The sequence below is a fragment of the Cervus elaphus genome, chromosome 26 (assembly GCF_910594005.1).
Source record: "Cervus elaphus chromosome 26, mCerEla1.1, whole genome shotgun sequence".
In the NCBI taxonomy this organism is placed as follows: domain Eukaryota; kingdom Metazoa; phylum Chordata; class Mammalia; order Artiodactyla; family Cervidae; genus Cervus; species Cervus elaphus.
In genome coordinates, this window is record NC_057840.1 from 29,423,572 (window position 1) to 29,443,500 (window position 19,929).

Here is a 19,929-nt window from a genome sequence, read left to right on the forward strand (position 1 = left end):
AATGGATGAGTCACTGATGAATTGATTAAAGGCATGACTTACACATTCCTGCTTCCGAGGCCTCACAAGCTTGTCAAAACTGCTAAGAGCTACATTTAGATAACCAGCCAAATACACATCAGAGAACTTATTTCCATCAGAAGGCTCTGTCCAGCCTTTTGAAAGAATGAGGCAGTGTATTACAAAAATCTACTGTAATTCTTAACACCCACCTCTGCAGTTTCCAATTAATCACCTTCCAGGGCGGTGTGTCATGAATGAAGTATTTTTTAATGTTTCTAAAACTATCCCTTAGAAATTTTAAAATATAAACTGTCTTTTTAGACTGGGATGCAAAACACAAAATCATGTTTTGCTTCTAAACACCAACACCTACATATAAATTGTCAGAAATTAAAAACCTATTATCAGTGTAGTTGTATAAACTACCAAATCTGCAAGGATCCCAACCTTCAATGTTAAAGGATAGTTAATAAGAGCAACAATATTCTTGGGACACGTAACACAGGGTCAAAGACCAAAAGAGAGTCAGTATTTCTGATAAATCAGAAACCCAATCTTTAATACCTCTTATTGATAGCACTGAAAGAATTCCTACAGAATTATTTTCAAATTTAACCCAGTATCTTTTTATTTCTACCATTTATCCTAGAAATCTAATATGTTCACATGAGTCTACAACCACTAAACAAGAGAATGAATGATGATAAGCTAAATATTAGTGCTGATAAACGGTCTGCAATTTACCTTGACCAGAAGTAACACCAGTGAAACACTGGTAATAAGAGTAAATTTAAAATACTAGTAAACACTAGCTTTTTAAAAAAAAGTCCAGCAATCATGGTACCCAATGTACTAATATTTGTCATATGGCTATAAGACTGAGACAACATATATCATTAAATTTAATCATTTAAGTAATACTAATAAATTACTATTACTCTTAATTTTGGATTATACATGGAGGTACATACACACATGTATCTGTTCTAACAATGTATTATTCACGAGAAGACCGGGCATGTCCCAGGCTTTCCTCTAAATTCTCATACTTTACCATGCATCAGAATCCTCTGGGGAGGACTTTGTTAAAAGATTGCTGGTTCCCACCCCAGAGTTTCAGAAGCTGTAAGTCTGTGAAGAGGTCCAAAAATCTGTATTTTGAACAAATTCCCAGGTGATGCTGACAGTCAAGGGACCACAGTTTGGGAACCACCACTCCAGTACCCTTGCCTGGAAAATCCCATGAACGGAGGAGCCTGGTAGGCTACAGCCCATGGGGTTGCAAAGAGTTGGACACGACTGAGCGACTTCACTTCACTTCACTTTTAAGTGACCTGTGAATCGCAGACGCTAGAGTGAGGGAGAGAGAAAGAAAGAGGGGGAGAGAGGGAGGGAGAGAGAGAAAGAGGGAAGGATGGAGAGAGGGAGGGAAAAAGAAAGGTTGAGATTAAGCTAATAGGCAGTTCTGGGGAAGAAGGCAGAGGAGAAAAGTGAATTCAGATATTTCCCTCCTTCCTAACACTTGCCTTTACCTTGCTGGTTAGCAAAGACTAAGGAATCAATAAAGACTTCTCAAATGACAGCATACTTGGCCAACACACAAACCTTTTCATGCTTAAAAGGCTAGACAGATTGCTCCCGCTACAAGTTTTAGAAAAATACTATTGCCAGAAACTCTTCAGCCATTCAGTAGCCCCAGGTGGGACTACTTTCAAGAAGACACTGAAGGGGGCAGGGAAAGCTAACTATTGAGTTTTCTGTATTAAATAAAAATAGTAATAATGTTCACCAGTAAAACATGGGAGAGCAATAATAATCATCAAACAACTCCTATAACATGCAGAAAATCCCACTATAGAAACAGTATGACTGTGTCTCAACTTCGTCAAACAAGGATGAATATTTTATTTAAATATAAGTTTTTTCAAGTTACTGAGCCATATAAAGGAAAATATTAATTTTATTAGAACTTGAACAAATACTACACAAAGAAAACATTTTAACAAAATAATATGGTGGCGTAACAAACAAAAAGAAAACAGCCAAAGATGTGTAAAAGAAAATAAAAGGTGAAAAATGGTAAATATCTCATGATCTAGTGTGAAAATAAGGAGTCTAAACTTAAAAGAACATGGATTTTTAAAAAGCACAACCATAAAACAAAAAGTGAATGTTTGTGCTCTCCTAACCAGACATGATTCTTCAGCAAAACTTCTAAAGGCAGAATTATATTTTACAGAATTTGATACTTTCTGACTTTTTCACAGAAAGAGACTGTTTATATAATTCAAATCTCACAGTTCAAAATGATAGTTTAAGCACTGAGAAATAAGTATTCTACTAATTAAAACAACAGGTGAGGCAAAACAACTAATTAAGTCTTCAATGCTGTATTTTTCAACTGTAATAAGGTCCAACCAAATCAGGCCTTAAGCAATTCAGAATTCTTTTGTAATGCCCAAAGAATGCCTCTTCCCAGCCCGATTGCCATATATGGGAATCAAGAATCTAGTTAACAATAGAACACTCTTAGGGACAAATGTAGGAAGAGAAGACAAAACAGAGTTTTGAAATTTTATATATAACAAAGTAATTTGTAACCATTTCGGCTTACCAAATGCCAGAAGTTACCTAAATTATTTAAGTACATGTCCCCATCTTTGCCATTTATTTCTTAATACTGATATATTCATCTTTTTAACTGACCATACCAGGTTAATGATAGCATAAATCAATTTGAAAACTATAATAAAATACCTCAAGAACAGGTCTTTGAAGATATTTCTGTTAAATTTTGATTTTTACATAAAGGTGCAATTCTTATTTTTTTGGTAGAGAAGTGTATGGAATATTAACCTGGAAATATTTTAAAGAGATTGTCAACCAAGACAGGATTCTCTGCAGTTCATGATTGTCATCTTAAAAGGACAGCAAATGTCACATTTTTACATGTCTTAAAACAACATAATTGTGATTTTTATAAACACCAAAAGGCAAAAATTTTAAACACTTCTGAAAAAATTTAAGCCCTTTGCACTGTGTGTATCTGAAATTTATTCACAGAACATGCCCAACTCAAACTTACAGTGGGGCATGCAGTCAGTTGCCCTTCAGTGTCTGCAGAAGACTGGTTCCAGGACTCCCTGCAGCACCCAAATTCACAGATGTTCAACTCCCTCATATAAAATGGCACAGTATCTGCACATAACCCATGCACACCTCCCATACGCTTTATATCATCTCTAAACTATTAATAGTACCTAACGCAAAGACTGAAGGCAGGAGAAGGGGATGACAGAGCATGAGATGGTTGGATGGCATCACCGACTCGATGGACGTGAGTTTTAGCAAGCTCCAGGAGTTGGTGATGGACAGGGAAGCCTGGCATGCTATGCAGTCTATGGGGTCACATAGAATCAGACAAGACTGAGCAACTGAACTGAATGCAATGTAAACACCATGTAAATAATTGTAAATGTAATGTAGTAGTAGTGTAATGTTAGTCACTCAGTCATGTCTGACTCTCTGTGACCCCAAGGACTGTAGCCTGCCAGGCTCCTCTGTCCATGGAATTCTCCAGGCAGGAATACTGGAGTGGGTGGCCATTTCCTTCTCCAGGGGATCTTCCCGATCCATGGATCAAACCATGTTTCCTGCACTGCAGGCAGATTCTTCACTGTCTGAGCCACCAGGAAAGCCCAAATATAATGTAAGTGCTATGTAAATAGTTGAAGATGAGTGGCAAATTCAAGTTGCGTTTTTTGGAATTTCATGGAATTTTTTTTTCCAAGTATTTTCCATCCTTCAATTGAATCCACGGATATGCAGATATGAAGGGTTGACTGTATCTTCTTCTCTCCAAATATCAAATTCCTAGCAAATATATAATATCATATACCATTTCAAATTAAATTCAAAGGCTTTTTTTTTGTTTGATTTTGCTTTAACCTGTCACGTAACATACTGCCATGAGTCTTTGGATGTGGCATCTAACCAGAAAAAGCTGTATATGGTAACTCTCTGTATGAGAGGTGCAAATACAGAAGGAGACAACATTTTTGTAGACTATTTTTAAAACACGATAAATGGCATTATCAACATCACTCACGATTTAAATATTATGTATACATTACAGATCATCTCCATATCAACAATTATGTAAGGGGAACACTAGAAAATAAAAATTTTATAATGTTTTTATGCAGTGCTTAAGCAACTGAATGTTTTATCTGAAGAGCCTATGATGTAAAAATCAGAATCAAAGTTTTGCTTTTTGAATGCATGGGTTGTAACCCACAGAAAATGAGGAGTAAACTGTTTGGTCAGGATCTTGTTAGTTTAAGAAGCAAAAAATGTAAGAACCAAAATATGCACACCATTAAAAATACTAATTCTGAAAATTATGTAGCCAAAAATTAAATCACCCTGTCCAGCAAGTTCCAAAAAAATCACACATTTCAAATATTAAGGCAACTTTTTCCCAACTAATCAGTACTTTATAAAAATATATGTCACTTCAAAACATTATATACATAGTGACAATAAATTTAGCTAGTTGTAATCTTTAATATATTAATAAAGTGTCACATATTACAAAGAAATTATACTAGGAGCTTGCATGTATGTGCAAGTGGAATTTGACTTTTTAAAGTACAGGTTTTAAAACTGAGCGAAGTGAACGTCCTTCTTTAGTGAGTTCTCGTGTCACGCACATACATGGCAATGGGATTGCTTCCTCCCGCTTCTCTACAATATTGTAACTGCACTTCTTCAAGTGGTCAGCCATGCTCAGGATGTCAGCAAACTTCCATTCATTGACAGAACAAAATGCAGTACTGAATCGCCATACCTAGAAGAAAATTCCATTTCAGATTTAAACCAGTCAATTTATAAGAATGAAAACATATTTCTTGCTCGAACTACATTCATTTCTGTTATGAGAAATAAGTTTCAAGTAGCTTGCTACAAAATTCATTCCAATAACAAATCTTTTTATTAAATATTTATAAGATAACTTCTATGACATTATGACTTTAAGAAATCTAATAACAAAAAAGAAACAACTCAGCATTAAAAAATCACATCCAACCTGGCTTATTAAGCAATTATTAATTTCTATAAAACATTTCGAGTCACTTCCTAAAATAACATACACTGTACTAGATTTTCATCCTACCCAAAGGACTATGTATATAGGAGATATTGACAATACAAGTGTTTTTTCTCCAAAAAAAATTTCCATTACACCATATGAAGTATACTAAAAACACTCTAGGATACTGTGCAGAGGAACGTTTTCTTTTCACTATTTATAAATAGTAAAGGCATTTAGTAATACTGATGAATACAAATACCTCAATGTTTCTGGAAATTTTTATAGAACTTTTTGTAAAATGAACAGTTCTTAATTCCATATCATTATACAACGCATTTCTGGGAAAAAATGCACCTCCCTCAGAACTTTCGGAGAAGGCTTTCTTGACAAGATAAGATCTGAAGAACAAACAGGATATACCAGAGATGATCACAAGCTCCAGAAACAGGTTCCCAGGTCTGAATTCAAGGACAAGTTACTTAACCAGTTTTTTTATCCATAAATAGGGACAGTAGATTAAATAAATTAATAAAAGTGCACACAGTCCACATATTTTAAGCATTCAAATGGAGGTTTCAGGGACAGTGTACTCAAACACCTTAAGGCAAGAAGAAAACATTCAACAACCACTAGTAAATTCGATGGCTGGAATATAAGGGAAACTGAAGAGGCAAGTAAGGACAAAATTATGAAAACTCTTAAATGTTTCATTAAGGAATTTGCCCCTAACCCAGGGCAATGGACAGACTTTTTTTTTTTTGGACAGACTTTTTAAAAGTTTTTAAGCAGTACAGCGTAAGAACTGTATTCAAGAAATTATGTATCACTCTACATCTTCTACAGGCAATATGTTGGAGAGGAACTCAGTTGGAAACAGAAGCCCAGTAAGGAAGTGGCTGCTATAGTAACCCAGAAGAGAACTGCAGGCGGGACCAACTAGGGAAATAGCAGTAGAAACGGGAAGTGAACTTGAGAGGTATGAAGGGAGACAATAGGACTGTGTGAATACCAGGAGAAGGAAATAAAGCGGGGGAAAGGGCTAACCTGAACTCCCAAATTCTGAGTTTAGGCAACTTAAGAGATGATAATGCAGCTTTCTGAGATTAAGAGGGGCAGAGAAACGGAGTAGGCTGGACATGCTGAGTTTACTGAGGATAATCAAGTGGAGATGTCCAGTAGGTGCCTATACATAATGACCTGGAATTCAGAGGAGAAAGTGGCCAGGGACACACATGTAAGTAATTTGTATAAATGATGGCAATTTAAACTCCAAGAGGAGATGACATTTTCTGTAGTAATAGACTCCCCAGAAAATATTTCACCTCATAGATCAATACTAGTGGGCAAGGACAAAAAGGGACAATGCTCTGACTGTCCCAGCCCAATGGTAGAAATACACCAAATCATGTAGTAAATGAAGATACGCACATACTCACATATACACAGCAAGTATGAAATTTTCTATATAAAATAATTAATGTGCTCATTTACTGGTCAAAGCTTCAGGAGAGCACAGAAGCAGATGCAAAATTCTCAAAAACTGGAGCAATGAGAGGAAAAAAAAAAACTGGAGCAATGAATAAAAATAAGAGAAAACCTAAGGGTGATAAAAACAAAGTACCCAGAAATATACCCCCGTTCAACCAATATGAAGGTTATCAATTTTTTTTATACTTTATGAAATCAAAGTTTCATATTATAAATGTTCTAAAATGAAAAAACACTTTCAATCAAAGACAGTTGTAATGCCTTCTATTTTCGACTGAATAGTGCCTCAAACAGAAGCTGGCAAAAATAAGGTATCACACAAGGAAAATGGTGGAGCTAGGCTGTGTTCCCAGACCTACCTAAATCTCCTGGTGAAGTTTCCAATCTGCAACACACCCTTGTTCCGTGCTAAACCCAGAGTCCCTGCGAACAACATCAAATCCTACTGCCCTTATTTCACTTCAAGCCATCTCCACATCCATCCATTTTGTTTTCTAAATTCCAAATTGACATCGTCAAACTAGTGATACAGAAGAAGACTCCTGAGAGTCCCTTTGACTGCAAGAAGACCTAACTAGTCAATCCTAAAGGGAATCAACCCTGAATACTCATTGGAAGGACTGATGCCAAAGCCCCAATACTTTGGCCACTTAATGCGAAGAGACAACTCACTGGAAAAGACGCTGATGCTGGGAAAGACTGAGGCAAAAGGAGAAGGGGGCAGCAGAAGATGAGATGGTTGGATGGCTGACTGACTCAAGGGACATGAATCTGCGCAAACTCTGGGAGATGGTGAAGGACAGGGAAGCCTGGCCTGCTGAAGTCCATGGGGCTGCAATGTGTCAGATGCAACTTAGGGACTGAACAACATACCCCAAATGCTCCACTGGTCACCTGCTAGTAGTAGACATTTTTTCACGTCTCCTTATTTAAGTTTTACTTGTAACAACCACGTTCTAAGAAAGAAAGGGCTAAGAATGAACAGAAGCTGCCAACTGCAAGCAATTAAAAAGACACCTTCTCTTTGACTCCTCCATTGTCCTACAGTGCAAATGTTTCAGATGGAGCCCAAATTAGAAAGAAGTTGGCGAACATGGACTCAAGCAAAGGGAGCTGTTTCAGAACAAGTGAGTAGGTACAGAACCCCTCAACTGAAGAACTACAAGTAGCCTCTGTCAGATGACACTAGAATCTAGTTCTAGGATGTCTGCAGTAAATGTGTGATTATGACTCACAATTCTAACAATGTATTCACATTTTTATTAATTATCCTTATAAAAAAGTTTGTCATCATACTGAATTATTTTTAAGGATGGTCAATTTCACAATGGGCTTCCCAGGTGGCATTAGTGGTAAAGAATCCACCTGTCAATGCAGGAGACATTAAGAGACACGGGTTTGATCCCTGGGTCGGAAGATCCCTGGAGGAGGGCATAGCAACCCACTCCAGTATTCTTGCCTGGAGAATCCCATGGACAGAGGAGCCTGGCAGGCTACAGTCCATAGGGTCGCAAAGAGATGGACACGACTAAAGCAACTTAGCATGCATGCATGCAATTTCACAACAAGGATGATCGATTTCACAGCAACAACATTATTAAGTGCCTATTATATGTCAAATAAGGCGTTGATACAATTAAATGACACCAACCTTTTCTTTTATCTGCCATGACGAATTTCCTTCTGGATACTTCTTTTTCCCCCACTGAAGTATGACCATTCCGCGAGACTGGAGAAGACTGCCACACACATCCCTCATTAACTTGGATACACATGAGAGCTGGCATAAGCTGAAGCCGTCGAGAAACCCTGCAATATGTTGCAGGACTTCAAAAGGAAGACTACTTAGATGGTCACTATGTAAACCCAGCACACAGTTTCTAGCAGGCTCTACTAACACTGTAGATACAGATGGCTGAACTCCAAATGACCGCAAATGGTGGTCATGTATAATCTTTGCTCCTTGTGTTGACGGACAAAATCTACGCTGCGAATAGGTACAACCATAATATGCTAGAGGACACCTCTGTTCCATCCAGCCATTGAGTCCAGCATGAATGTCACCATGCACGTTCTTAAAATGTGATGAAAATTCTTTTCTTCTAAATAACTGTCCACAAACAAATGTAAACATTGGACGCTGCTTGGGCTGGTACCTAGCGACACATTCCAATACTAAGTCCAGCCCCAGTGTCTGAAAAGGGCTTGGATTTGAAAGCTGTGGGTTGGCATGATCACAAGCTGAAGCTGAAGCTATTTCCCCAACCATTGTATTTGTAGCTAAAATGGCAGATGGAAGTGAAAAAGTCTGAGTCCCAAAGTCAACATGATAAACATCAGCCATGCGACTATCAGATATACCCCTTCCTCCTGGAGAATCTCCTAGACAAAACAGTAATGCTGCTGTGATTAGATCTATTCCTTGGAGACCCATTGGATCTTCTGCAACTTCCAAATCTGATGTATCTACTGCTTTATCTTCCTTTGGTTTAGACCAACATGAATTTGAAAGAAATTTGAATGAAGGAGGGTGACTGAAAGATAAGACATCCACATTCCGTAGGTCCCCTAAATCTACTTTTTTCCAACACAAGTCTTCATCATCATCTGGCATGAGGATATGCTGAACTGTGCCATTAGGCAAAGCATTAGGTGGTATTACTTCCCTAACCTGTGCTGCTACTAAAAGTGAACTAGAAGGTTCTGAAGGGCCATCTGATGCCACACATTCTCCATTTGTTAAGTTACTTTGTTTTGAATCAGTACATAAATCCTGGTTCTGCTCAATGACCTGTGCACATATATCTTCCAAAGGAAAGCCATTACAAAGAGCAGAAGTGCCATAAGAACTGGCATCCAAGTCACATAATAAATCACTTGAACCATTTTGTTCCAACTGGGCATTCTGACTCGTGTCCTTATGGTCAATCCCACCTACTGCTCCCATCTCATCCTCATAAAGATGGTCCTGGTCTTTCAGGTTTCTATTCTGTAAGCTTTCTCTGGCATTTTGCTCTTCATTCATTTCATTTGGGGAAGCACAAAGGCTCGTACTTAACATGCCAATGTCTCTTGTAGCAGTATTCAGAATATCTAAAGCAGCAGCCAAACTTCGGGTTGTTTCAACAGTAGCTTGATAAAGTGCACCATAAGATTCTTCATCAACAGATACCAAACCATTAGTATGTGGTATTTCTGAGACACTTGGTTTAACTGAGATCTGTTCTCTAGGTTCTGACACTTTATCAGTTGCTTTTGACATCATGGTGGCTACTTTGAGAGATTCTAAGAGCATCCGTTGGTCTTGAAGGGCCAAGGCCATATCTAATTGTGCCACTTCATCAACATCTCTGCTTAGATTTTCATATGATTTCCGGTCTGCATAACTAACTGGCCATCGGTTCCATTCCATAGTACAGCACACCACACTTGCAGGACACATTTCTAGATGTTCAGCAACTTTATTTCGAGCCATTGTAAATGGACATCCGAAGTCACTATTTAAGCAAGGCACTCGTTCAAATGGACATAAAAGTCGATGCTCATCAGCCTTACATGCATGGAAAACTGCTCCACAAACCAACGGACAACCAATCAAGTCACAGGAAATCCCAGGCTCCGGTCTTGTCATACATCGTCTACTGACACAATTAACGCAGTGCGGATGCTGCAGCTCCTCCTCCATGATGGCCAGTCCAGCTCTGGTTGTTGAGACGGAAAAGAAATAAGACGTTAGGCAAAAAGCAGCTGATTTTTAAAACAATCTTTTAAGAATAAAAATCAAATCATGAAGGTATATTGGCTTATATGAGAATGAAATATGTAAAATAAACATATTTAATGAGTTTATTTTACATATATTTGATCCAGCTTGAACCAACGTAAGAACATCAATTCAAGAAGTCAAAAATTCATTTTTATATAACATCTAACAATGTACTCAAAAGGCCAAATGTTTCAAAATATAATTCTTAAATTCTAGTATATCGTGTAGTATATAAATTAATGCCAAAAACAAGTTAATGCATATTTAACTTCGAGATTTCAGAGAACACTTATATCTTTTTACATTTTAATTAAACTGATTATGATGTACCCCACACTGCACAGACCTCATCATATTCCTAAAAGAGAATAATCTAAATTTCATGAAAATACTTAACTAGAATCTGATTACAAGTTTTCTTTATATTCTTTCTAAATATATAAATTCACTTCAGATTTCAGCTTTTGGCCTCTCCTTGTACATATGCCTTAAGAAGTTCTATAACAAATCAAGAAAATAAGGCTTATTATTAATAAAACATACAGGGCACTTAACCAAAAAATTAAGTTCTAGCTCCAGTTCTGTGACAGTGGGCAAATCACTTCCTTCTGAGGGCCACAGTTTCCATTCCTTTATTCAACACTTATTTATTGCTTAACTGCCACGTACCAGACTCTGTGTTTGGTAATACATGTATGGCATAATAATAATAATGTATGGCAATATAAAGATAAGGAGACACAGTGCCGCTTCTCAAGGCACTACAGCACAAGATCAGAGATGAAAGTAAAATCATGCCACTTTTTAATATGATTAACATGACAGAGAAAATAATCAATATGAGAAGAGAGTAGAGAAGAATTCACAGCAGTCTTGAAAATGAGAGGTCTTAAGCATAGGCGGGTAGGGTTAAAAAGGAAGAAGGGTAGTCAATGCTGAAGTAACAGAACGCAAAAACTGGCAAAACATGCTGAGGGACCCTCAAGTTTCCTAGTGTTCTTGGATCACAGGTGACATGAAAGTAGGAGTTAAGACAGATCATGGAAAGTGTGCTGTATGTTATTCTAGGGAGTTCAGACTTCAAGTAGTTAGAAATCACTGAGGATTTTAAGCAAAGAAATAGCATCCATAAAATAACATGAAAGGATTACAGATAACTAATGGTCTTCCGTGCTTTTATCAAGAAAAGTTTTATACACAAAGAAGAGAAAGCACTGCCACAATGCGCCAATTTAAATTATAATTACTAAGCCTATTCAATGTCTTTTTTTCTATAAATCTTCAACTTCTTTAATGGCTTGTTCCTATTAGCATCAAAAAGTTAGAAGACTATTTCATCTTTAAACCCTAAGTAATAAAACAGTAGCTCAATTTTGCTACTACTTTGTTCTATTCACTCAAGCTTTCAAAAGAAAAACAACAAATAAACAAACCCTGTTAAATTCCCATGTACTCTTCAGCCCTCTAATGTGGCTTTATTTTTACAACCACTCTTTAAAACCGCTGCATCAAGATCCTCAGTGCTAAATTCAAAGGGCATTTTTTCCAGACCTCATCTTTTTTAGCCATTACATCACTTTGTTGACTAATTCCTCCTCCTTTCCGAACTACTATCTTTCTTAGTTTCTATGATCTCACATTTCCCTGCTTTTCCCCCCACCACCGGTTATTCCTTAATCTTTTCTTCTAAAATATTTCTCTTCTTCAAGGATCCATGTTATTTCTGGTTCAATCTATACATTCTCCCAGGGTGCTCTCAATTTCTCAAAAGCTTCAACTGCCACTTATATGCTGAAAACTTACCTGTACCTCCTGCCCAGATCCCTCATCCAAACTTCAGATCTCTACAGCTACTTTATTTACTATATACCTCCACTTGCATATGGCACAGGTAACTCACCTCAAAATTCCCCAAATTAAATAAATAATTTTCTGGATAAGAAGCCAATTTTTAGCCTATTTTTTTCACTTCAGTGCATAAGAGATTGCTAGCTCTTTCAATATTCTTTTCCATAAATTCAATCTTGCATCTAGGTGGCTAATGTAAAATAATTATTCCCCAGATTGCTATTTTTTTGTCTCTAGGACAGGCTTAATTTTCCTCAAACTCAAATAGCAAAAGTCTATCATTGACAGAGTTTTTGTTGATTAAGCAGCAAAGTTCCTAGTTGATATTATGGTACAGAAGAAAACAAGGCACACATTTATCAACAAAACTACATTTTTAAATGTTTTTAAAAATTACAAATTATGAATACTTCTGAATGTTTATTCCTATAAAATTTAAAGCCAAGGAAATGACCTATAAATTAAAGATGTACTGCTAAAGGGGTCAAAAGAGAAGAAATGACAGACTTATGATGACATTTGTAAATTACGCAAAGAGAAACTTTAATAAGACAAATTTTACTGAGTGATTAGATTGTGAAAACAGCTGTAGCTTTCTTATTTTGCAACAACTAGACTAGAGTTCATCTCACATGCTGAAGGTTATAAACTTGACTGTTACTGACAGAGAAACCTAAAAATACAAGCAGTTCCAACAGAAGCGACCAACGCTCTCAGAACTAGTAGGAACACTTTATGTTACATGCACATCACATGACCACACCAGACAGAACACATCTCAAAACATCCCTTAATTCAGATGTGTTTAAAATAGCAACTGTTAACAAACAACTGAGTTAATGCATAACAGCAACAACTTTAAAAGGCAGACGTAGAAGGCTCTCAAGGTTCAAAATAAATAAGACTCCTTCACACTATTCCTCCTTTGGATAAATGTTTAAAAGAATAATAAATAAAAGTATCCACAGCGATGAGTCCATAACATTTATTATTTATTGAAGTAGGCTTAAAGGAAAAAGGAACGTTAACTAGGTACCTACTCTATCCTTCTTGGTGTTAATATATTCCATGTTAATGTCACTTAATCCCCGTAACAGCCCAGAGAAAACTGAGGTACGGAAAGGCTAAGTGACTTAGCCTTAGCCAAGGTCATCTACCTAGTAAGTGGCAGAGCTAGGACTGCAACCTATATCTGATCAATATATATGGACAAAAACAGACATGCTTACTTACAAAAGTTTAAGAAAATAAGACAGCACTTCAGTAACCAGTGATGCAATGTTAAGATGTTATTTGAGGAATGGCGGTTACACAACTTTGCCTGTAGTTTATCCCAGCACTTAATCACTCCTGTGGTCAAGAAGGTCTTTTTGCTCCTTTCTAATTATAATAGCACACTGCTTTGAACATTAATGTTTTACTAAACTATTTTTAAAAAAAACTTACATATGTAATGCTCAATATAAATGTACAAAACAGTACAAATTTACTGTTTGTAAACTGAGCTGTTTACTCAAAACAGTTATACAAAGAAGGAATCAAGTTTAAGTCCATTTTACAATTAAATATATTAAGAAACAAGATTTTTAAAAATGCACTAGACAATACCCAAAGAGTATTCTGGGGTATTCTTTCAGAATTTAAAACTTTCAGATCTATCCTCTTTCAAAATCGCTATTATCAAATTAAATATGCCTCCAAAAAGTATTTCACAATTGCTCAGGAATTCTATGAAACAAGTTTAAACTGTCAATCCCTGATTTATCGGTTGAACAGTGACACAGCAGGTCCGGCAGAAAACATATTGCTAAAATTGAGCTTCAAGCTCAAGATGAGCTTAATTTAAAACTCCTCAATATTAAGTTTTTTAAAAAACTCTAAAACAGAATCTTAACCTTCCAAATAACATATCTATTTACACTTAAAGTTGAATGACTGGAAAAAGTTTCATTAGACTGCAAAATATTATAAGTGATTAAATGCTTTACAATAGTTTCAATTTTCTCCAACAGAAATTCCAGGCCAACTCATAATCTGCGGCTGACAAGTAATCCATAAAAACAATTTTAAGACATGCATTTGCCCATACAATGAAATTAGATCTTGTTATTAAAGGCTATTTCGAGACATAAAGATATTGCCTTCAAAAAAGAATTATTTTTCCAAATTCATTACAATACATAAGGCAATAGATAAACAAAGAACGGCAAATTAGCATGATTTTAAAATATGCTAAAGCAAGTCATCCAAATATTCAACACAACTTGCTGCCTCAAGCTGATCTTAATGTCTGCCTCTGCCTCAAAGACAGACAGACACAGATACACACACAAACACACACACACACACTCACTCTCTTTCTCTCCCCTTTCCTGTTGTCTCAAATCTTTATCAGTTTAAACGGTACTTTCCCACATACCCAAAGGCAAAGTATGACACAGATTCCATATATCATGTGCTCATTACACACTGCATTTTTCCTTGGTAATACTAGTCATGTCGGTCTTGCTGTTTAGTCACTAAGTCATGCCTTTTTGCGACCCCATGGACTGTAGTCCGCCACACTCCTCTGTCCATGGGATTTCCCAGGCAAGAATTCTGGAGTGGGTTTCCATTTCCTTCTCCAGTGGATCTCCCGTGTTCCTGGTATTCAAGATCGTGCCTCAATTAGAGCCTTGTTCATTAATATGAGTGAAATTATTATAATACAAGAAATAACCAAATGGATTCCAAAACAATTCTTCATCCATGGAAAGCTACATACATCATAAAAACATACTTTGTAAATCTACTATTAGTCGACCAGATTGAATCAAAATTAAAAATTACCTCATTGTACCTTCTATAAAAAGTCAAAAGTATTCAAGTATTTACTGAGTATCTAGGGCATATGTTCCAGGCATTATATGTGGAATAAGCTAAATTGTCCATCAAAAAAAGCAAATCAAAGGGAAAAGTAAATCAAAGAAAATTAATTTCAATCTTTCATTGTTTTAAAAAAATAATAGTAATACAAGGCACAGAAGGAAATGTTTAACTGTATATTTTCTTCAATTTTTTAATGAATCCTGCAGTCCGGTTACAGGTTACTGACTATAGAGGGATCCAATTCAAAAAGAAAAGCAGAGATCGAGGTGTCCACATGTGTGCAGGTGACTGAGTATGTAGAAGGTGAGGAAAGGAAGCTAAAAAAAGGGAGTGGCATCAGTCTACTTCCTTAATATTACAATCAATATGATACTAGACCTTTACTGACAAAGGTCAGTATAGTTAAAGCTATGGTTTTCCCAGTAGTCATGTATGGATGTGAGAGTTGGACCATAAAGAAAGCTGAGTACCAAAGAATTGATGCTTTTGAACTGTGGTGTTGGAGAAGACTCGAGAGTCCCTTGGACTGCAAGGAGATCCAACCAGTCCATCCTGAAGGAAATCAGTCCTGAATATTCATTGGAAGGACTGATGCTGAAGTTCCAATACTTTGGCCACCTGATGCGAAGAACTGACTCACTGGAAAATACCCTGATGCTGGGAAAGACTGAAGGCAGGAGGAGAAGGGAATGACAGAGGATGAGATGGTTGGACACAGACTCAATCGACAAGAGTTTGAGCAAGCTCTGGGAGTTGGTGATGGGCAGGGAAGCCTGACGTGCCGCAGTCCACGGGATTGCGAAGAGTCAGATATGACTGAGTGACTGAACTGAATGATATTAGATTAAAAAAAATTCCACTGAGACAATAAAATGTTGCTTCAATGAAAGGCTGAAATGGAACTATAGACAGACTTGCTCATTAGTTAACCAGTAAGTCTGTAACTGAAATTTCATATTTAGCAATCAGTTTTAACTCCTCCAGAGCAAGTCTCATGCTTATTGCATAGTCAGAGGTGCTACTGCACAATAAATACAAACATTGCTGCTGATTTACTGGTCAGGTGCACTCAGTTTTAAAGGCCGTAACAAAAATATAACTTCAATTGGGTATTTTATTTCACTGGTATAAAAAAGGGGGCTGGGATGACTAGCCAAGACTGAAAAATCCAAGATCATTAAACTCCCATCTCAAACTACTTGGCCTACTGACGAGGTCAAAATGGCTAAACTGGTTACACTGTATACATTCTTTTATTAAATTTTGGTTCTGACTTCTTTTTTAATAGAATGATGACCTAATTATGTGGAATTTTGTTTTCAAGTTTTTACTCTTCTAGTTATGATATAATCAAAACATAAATCTTGCATTTCTAAATACGGTCATAGGTAACTGATCCCAAAGTGAAAGTCCTAACTACTTGAAATTGTTCTCCACTAAATAAACAAAAGAAATTACTATAGACTTACATCAGAAATTAAAATAACAAATATTAATATTTAATATTCATACCAGAACCAATTTGAGTTGATACTCAGATAAAAATAATCCACCAGAATGGTGGAACTCAAGTTATTACAATGGGCAGCATGGCACAGGGGAATGGGCTTCCACGACTCAGCTTTGTGACCATGATGCAATTACTCTACTGTGAAACCAACCTAGTACTCTACAAAGGTTGGTTATAATTATTAGTGAGTCCAGTACAACACAAACATGTATTGCTCAGAAAAGATGTACTTCACTTTACACAACAGACACATGCACACGCACAAAACTTTATCTGTAATCATTTCTATATCAGGTCATTTATACTTATAAAGTTTATTAAAAACAATCATATGAGGATCTAATGCTAACATTACCCACTCTTAAAAAAAAAGACAAAACCTTTTTGGAAAAAGATTTTTATAGACTGGGTTGTAATTGAGGCATGCTTATCTTGTATTTAACTACTGAGCTACCTATAGTGTAAAAACCACTAGTCCAAAGCCAATCTCACTTATTTCATCAAAAATAAATTTGAAATTAAATAATATTTTATAGCTTTTTGACTGAAGACTTGAATATTAATAAATTCTACAAATACCATGTCATTCCACAGCATGTGCTAAATTCTTTTAATGAAACAAGCAGTCATGGTAACTTAGTTACAAGAGTTACCAAAACCAAAGCGAATAGAATAAGGCTTATGCTATTAAAAGTCACATTTTAGTAACATAGTCTATCAAATAGTAAACACACATGAAACAAGACCTATTTTGGTGACCTTAAAGCACCTCTCTAACTATATACAGTATCTCAAAATATATATTATTTTTCTTTAATAGCATATTAGGACACTTTGTTTATTTAAAAAAAAAAAATCTCCAATGCTAGCCATACAAAAGTACTGGATTGAAATTAAATACCTAGTACACTTGGAATGCATAAAAGTTTGCCTATATCGGAAACTTCAGTTCTCTGATAACACTCTCAAAACTCCACCCACTAACATTTCCAGAATCACACATACACAAAAGAGCTATGTCACCGCATTAAAATACCTAATAAAAACAAATTAGCAATTTATAAAAGTTAGCAAAACACTGTTATCCCCAATTAAACTTGTGTAGTAAGAAACAGTGACTAAGCATAAAGAACATGATTCAGCGAAAACTGTAAACTGAAAACCTGAACCCTTAGGAAAACCCTCATCTTACATTTTACGCTACTCTCTTCCCTCTTGGCCGTCAACAACTCTGGAAAAGCTTAAAAAATATACGGGAACGCAAAATCTGTTAATAGAATTTCTAGGTCTCTAAAGGACACAAAAATGGGTTGAAATGTAGCAAACAGAAATTAAAAGCTTAGAAAGCTTGCGGTTTTGTATGTAAAGTTTTGAGTTAATCTACACTGATATCAGAATGCCCATAAATAACTTCATCTTGGATCCGAGTCAACAAAGTAATTATGGAATAAAAGGTCAATTCCTTCCCAAGCATCTTTTATCCAAGACTTACGACATGGCTCAGAAAGAAAAACAAGACACAGGGAGAGCGGGGAATGGAGTACTAGAACCATGATAAACAACACGCTGTTCTGGCTGTATTCTCTAAACACACGCGTAAATAACACGCTCAAAGGAGACTACTTTGAATTCAACGTGCACTCTATACTCCCTTCCCAGCAATGCACTTCCACGAGACAGGACACAAACCACTTTGGAAATGGTCATACCCCTCAGACCTATAAAATCAGGATATTTCTCTTTAACGAGGGCTGAGGCTAAGACTAAGCTGCTTACACTTCCATGAATGGAAAAGTTACCAACTTCACTCATCCCGTGGAGACAGTCGGCGATGCCTCTCAGTATTACCTTAACCCGCCTGTTCCCAAACAAAGCAAGTTTCTAATCTGCAAAAGGGAAGAGAGGCCGGGTTTTCGAGGATCTTAGGGCTTCCTAAGTTTAACTCTGGCTTCTCCCCCACCTACCCTCACCCACAGACCCGTGAGCCCGGGTGGCACCGAGGGGTCGGCCCGCGGGGTCTCAGGCGCCATTTGCCGACGGCCTCCAGGGCCGGCCGGGCAGCGGGCTGGGCGCGGAGGCCAAGCCGCCGCCGCCCTCTCGCCGCCGGGACCCGGCCTGGGACTCGCGGGGTCCCCGCGAGGCCGTGTTTACTCCGCCCCAGGCCCGGCCGGGCCCGCCCGCCCCACCGCCGCCTCCGGCTCGGACACCGCCTCTGCCCGCGGGCACGGCCCGGGCCGCGCCAGCCACTCCGGCAGTCTGCCCCCGACACTCACCGGCCGGCCCGGCCGAACCGCGGCCCAAATCCCAGCTGCCGCGGCCGCCGTGCCCAGCTGCTCCCCGCTGTCCCGGCGCCGCTCCGCGCCCCACACCCCCGTGCAACCCGCCTCCTGCTCGCCCCTCTGCCCCGCCGGGCCGCCGCCTTTTCTCTCCTTCTCCTCCTCCTCCTCGGCCTCCTCTCCCGGCGCCGGTCCTCTCCGCGCGCCCCGCCCCGCCCGCTCCTCTCCGCTGTGCCCCGCCCACCCGGCCCAGACTCGGGATCTGTGGCAAGTCGGCCGCAGACGCGCGCGCCGAGCCAGCCGGGGGCGCGCACGCTGAGCTCAGCGGGGACGCGCACGCTGAGCTCCTACCGTCACTCGCCCACCTCCCCGGAAGGGACGTGGCAAGAGGGTGTGGTCTGGAGTCAGAGGTCTCTGGGTTCCGCGCGTTGCGCTTAGGGGGTTCCCGCTGGACTCCACGTGACTTCTGCCCCGCAAGTCTACCAAATCCTGTTCGATATTAGAAGCTTGTATTCCTGAAAGGAATCCTAGACACGCAGTTTTGGAATTCAGGAAACAGACCCAAGTAGAGTGACTACTTTAATTGTATGATAAGCAAGCCAAATCCCTTAATTCTGGGTGCAGCAGTCTTCCCCTTAGGTCATATTTAGGGAAAAAATGGGGCAGCTGTCACTGAATCTTTGATGATCAGGCCTTCCTGCCGGCTGACCCAGTGTGCCCTAGTCTTGTGTGACATAGTGTCCAGTTCAGTTCAGTCGCTCAGTCGTATCCGACTGTGACCCCGTGAACTGCAGCAGGCAAGGCTTCCCTGTCCATCACTAACTCCCCGAGTTTACTCAAACGTCCATCACTAACTCCCGGAGTTTACTCAAACTCATATCCATTGAGTCGGTGATGCGATCCAACCCTCTCATCCCCTGTCGTCCCCTTCTCCTCCTGCCTTCAATCCTTCCCAGCATCAAGGTCTTTTCAAATGTCAGTTCTTCACATAAGGTGGCCAAAGTACTGGAGTTTCAGCTTCAGCATCAGTCCTTCCAATGAATCATCAGGGTTTGATTTCCTTTAGGATGGACTG

At 38.4% G+C, this 19,929-nt stretch overlaps 1 protein-coding gene across 1 annotated transcript; it reads right to left on the minus strand.

Moving 5' to 3' along the window:
• Window positions 1-543: 543 nt before the first annotated feature.
• Window positions 544-19,046, minus strand: FBXO30 (F-box protein 30). The gene is made up of 3 exons (XM_043888211.1): window positions 18,852-19,046; window positions 8,238-10,287; window positions 544-4,852 (listed from the first exon to the last, which is right to left on the minus strand). The coding sequence occupies exons 2-3, from the start codon at window positions 10,269-10,271 to the stop codon at window positions 4,649-4,651; spliced, it is 2,238 nt and encodes a 745-aa protein (XP_043744146.1). The 5' UTR covers window positions 10,272-10,287; window positions 18,852-19,046; the 3' UTR covers window positions 544-4,648.
• Between the last annotated feature and the right edge of the window lie 883 nt (window positions 19,047-19,929).

Excerpts from the sequence above, each read along its gene's own strand:
- FBXO30 (XM_043888211.1), bottom strand. The coding sequence starts at position 10,271 with ATGGAGGAGGAGCTGCAGCATCCGCACTGCGTTAATTGTGTCAGTAGA. Across the intron at positions 4,853-8,237 it reads CATGGCAGATAAAAGAAAAG|GTATGGCGATTCAGTACTGC; the intron begins GTTGGTGTCATT and ends ATTTTCTTCTAG.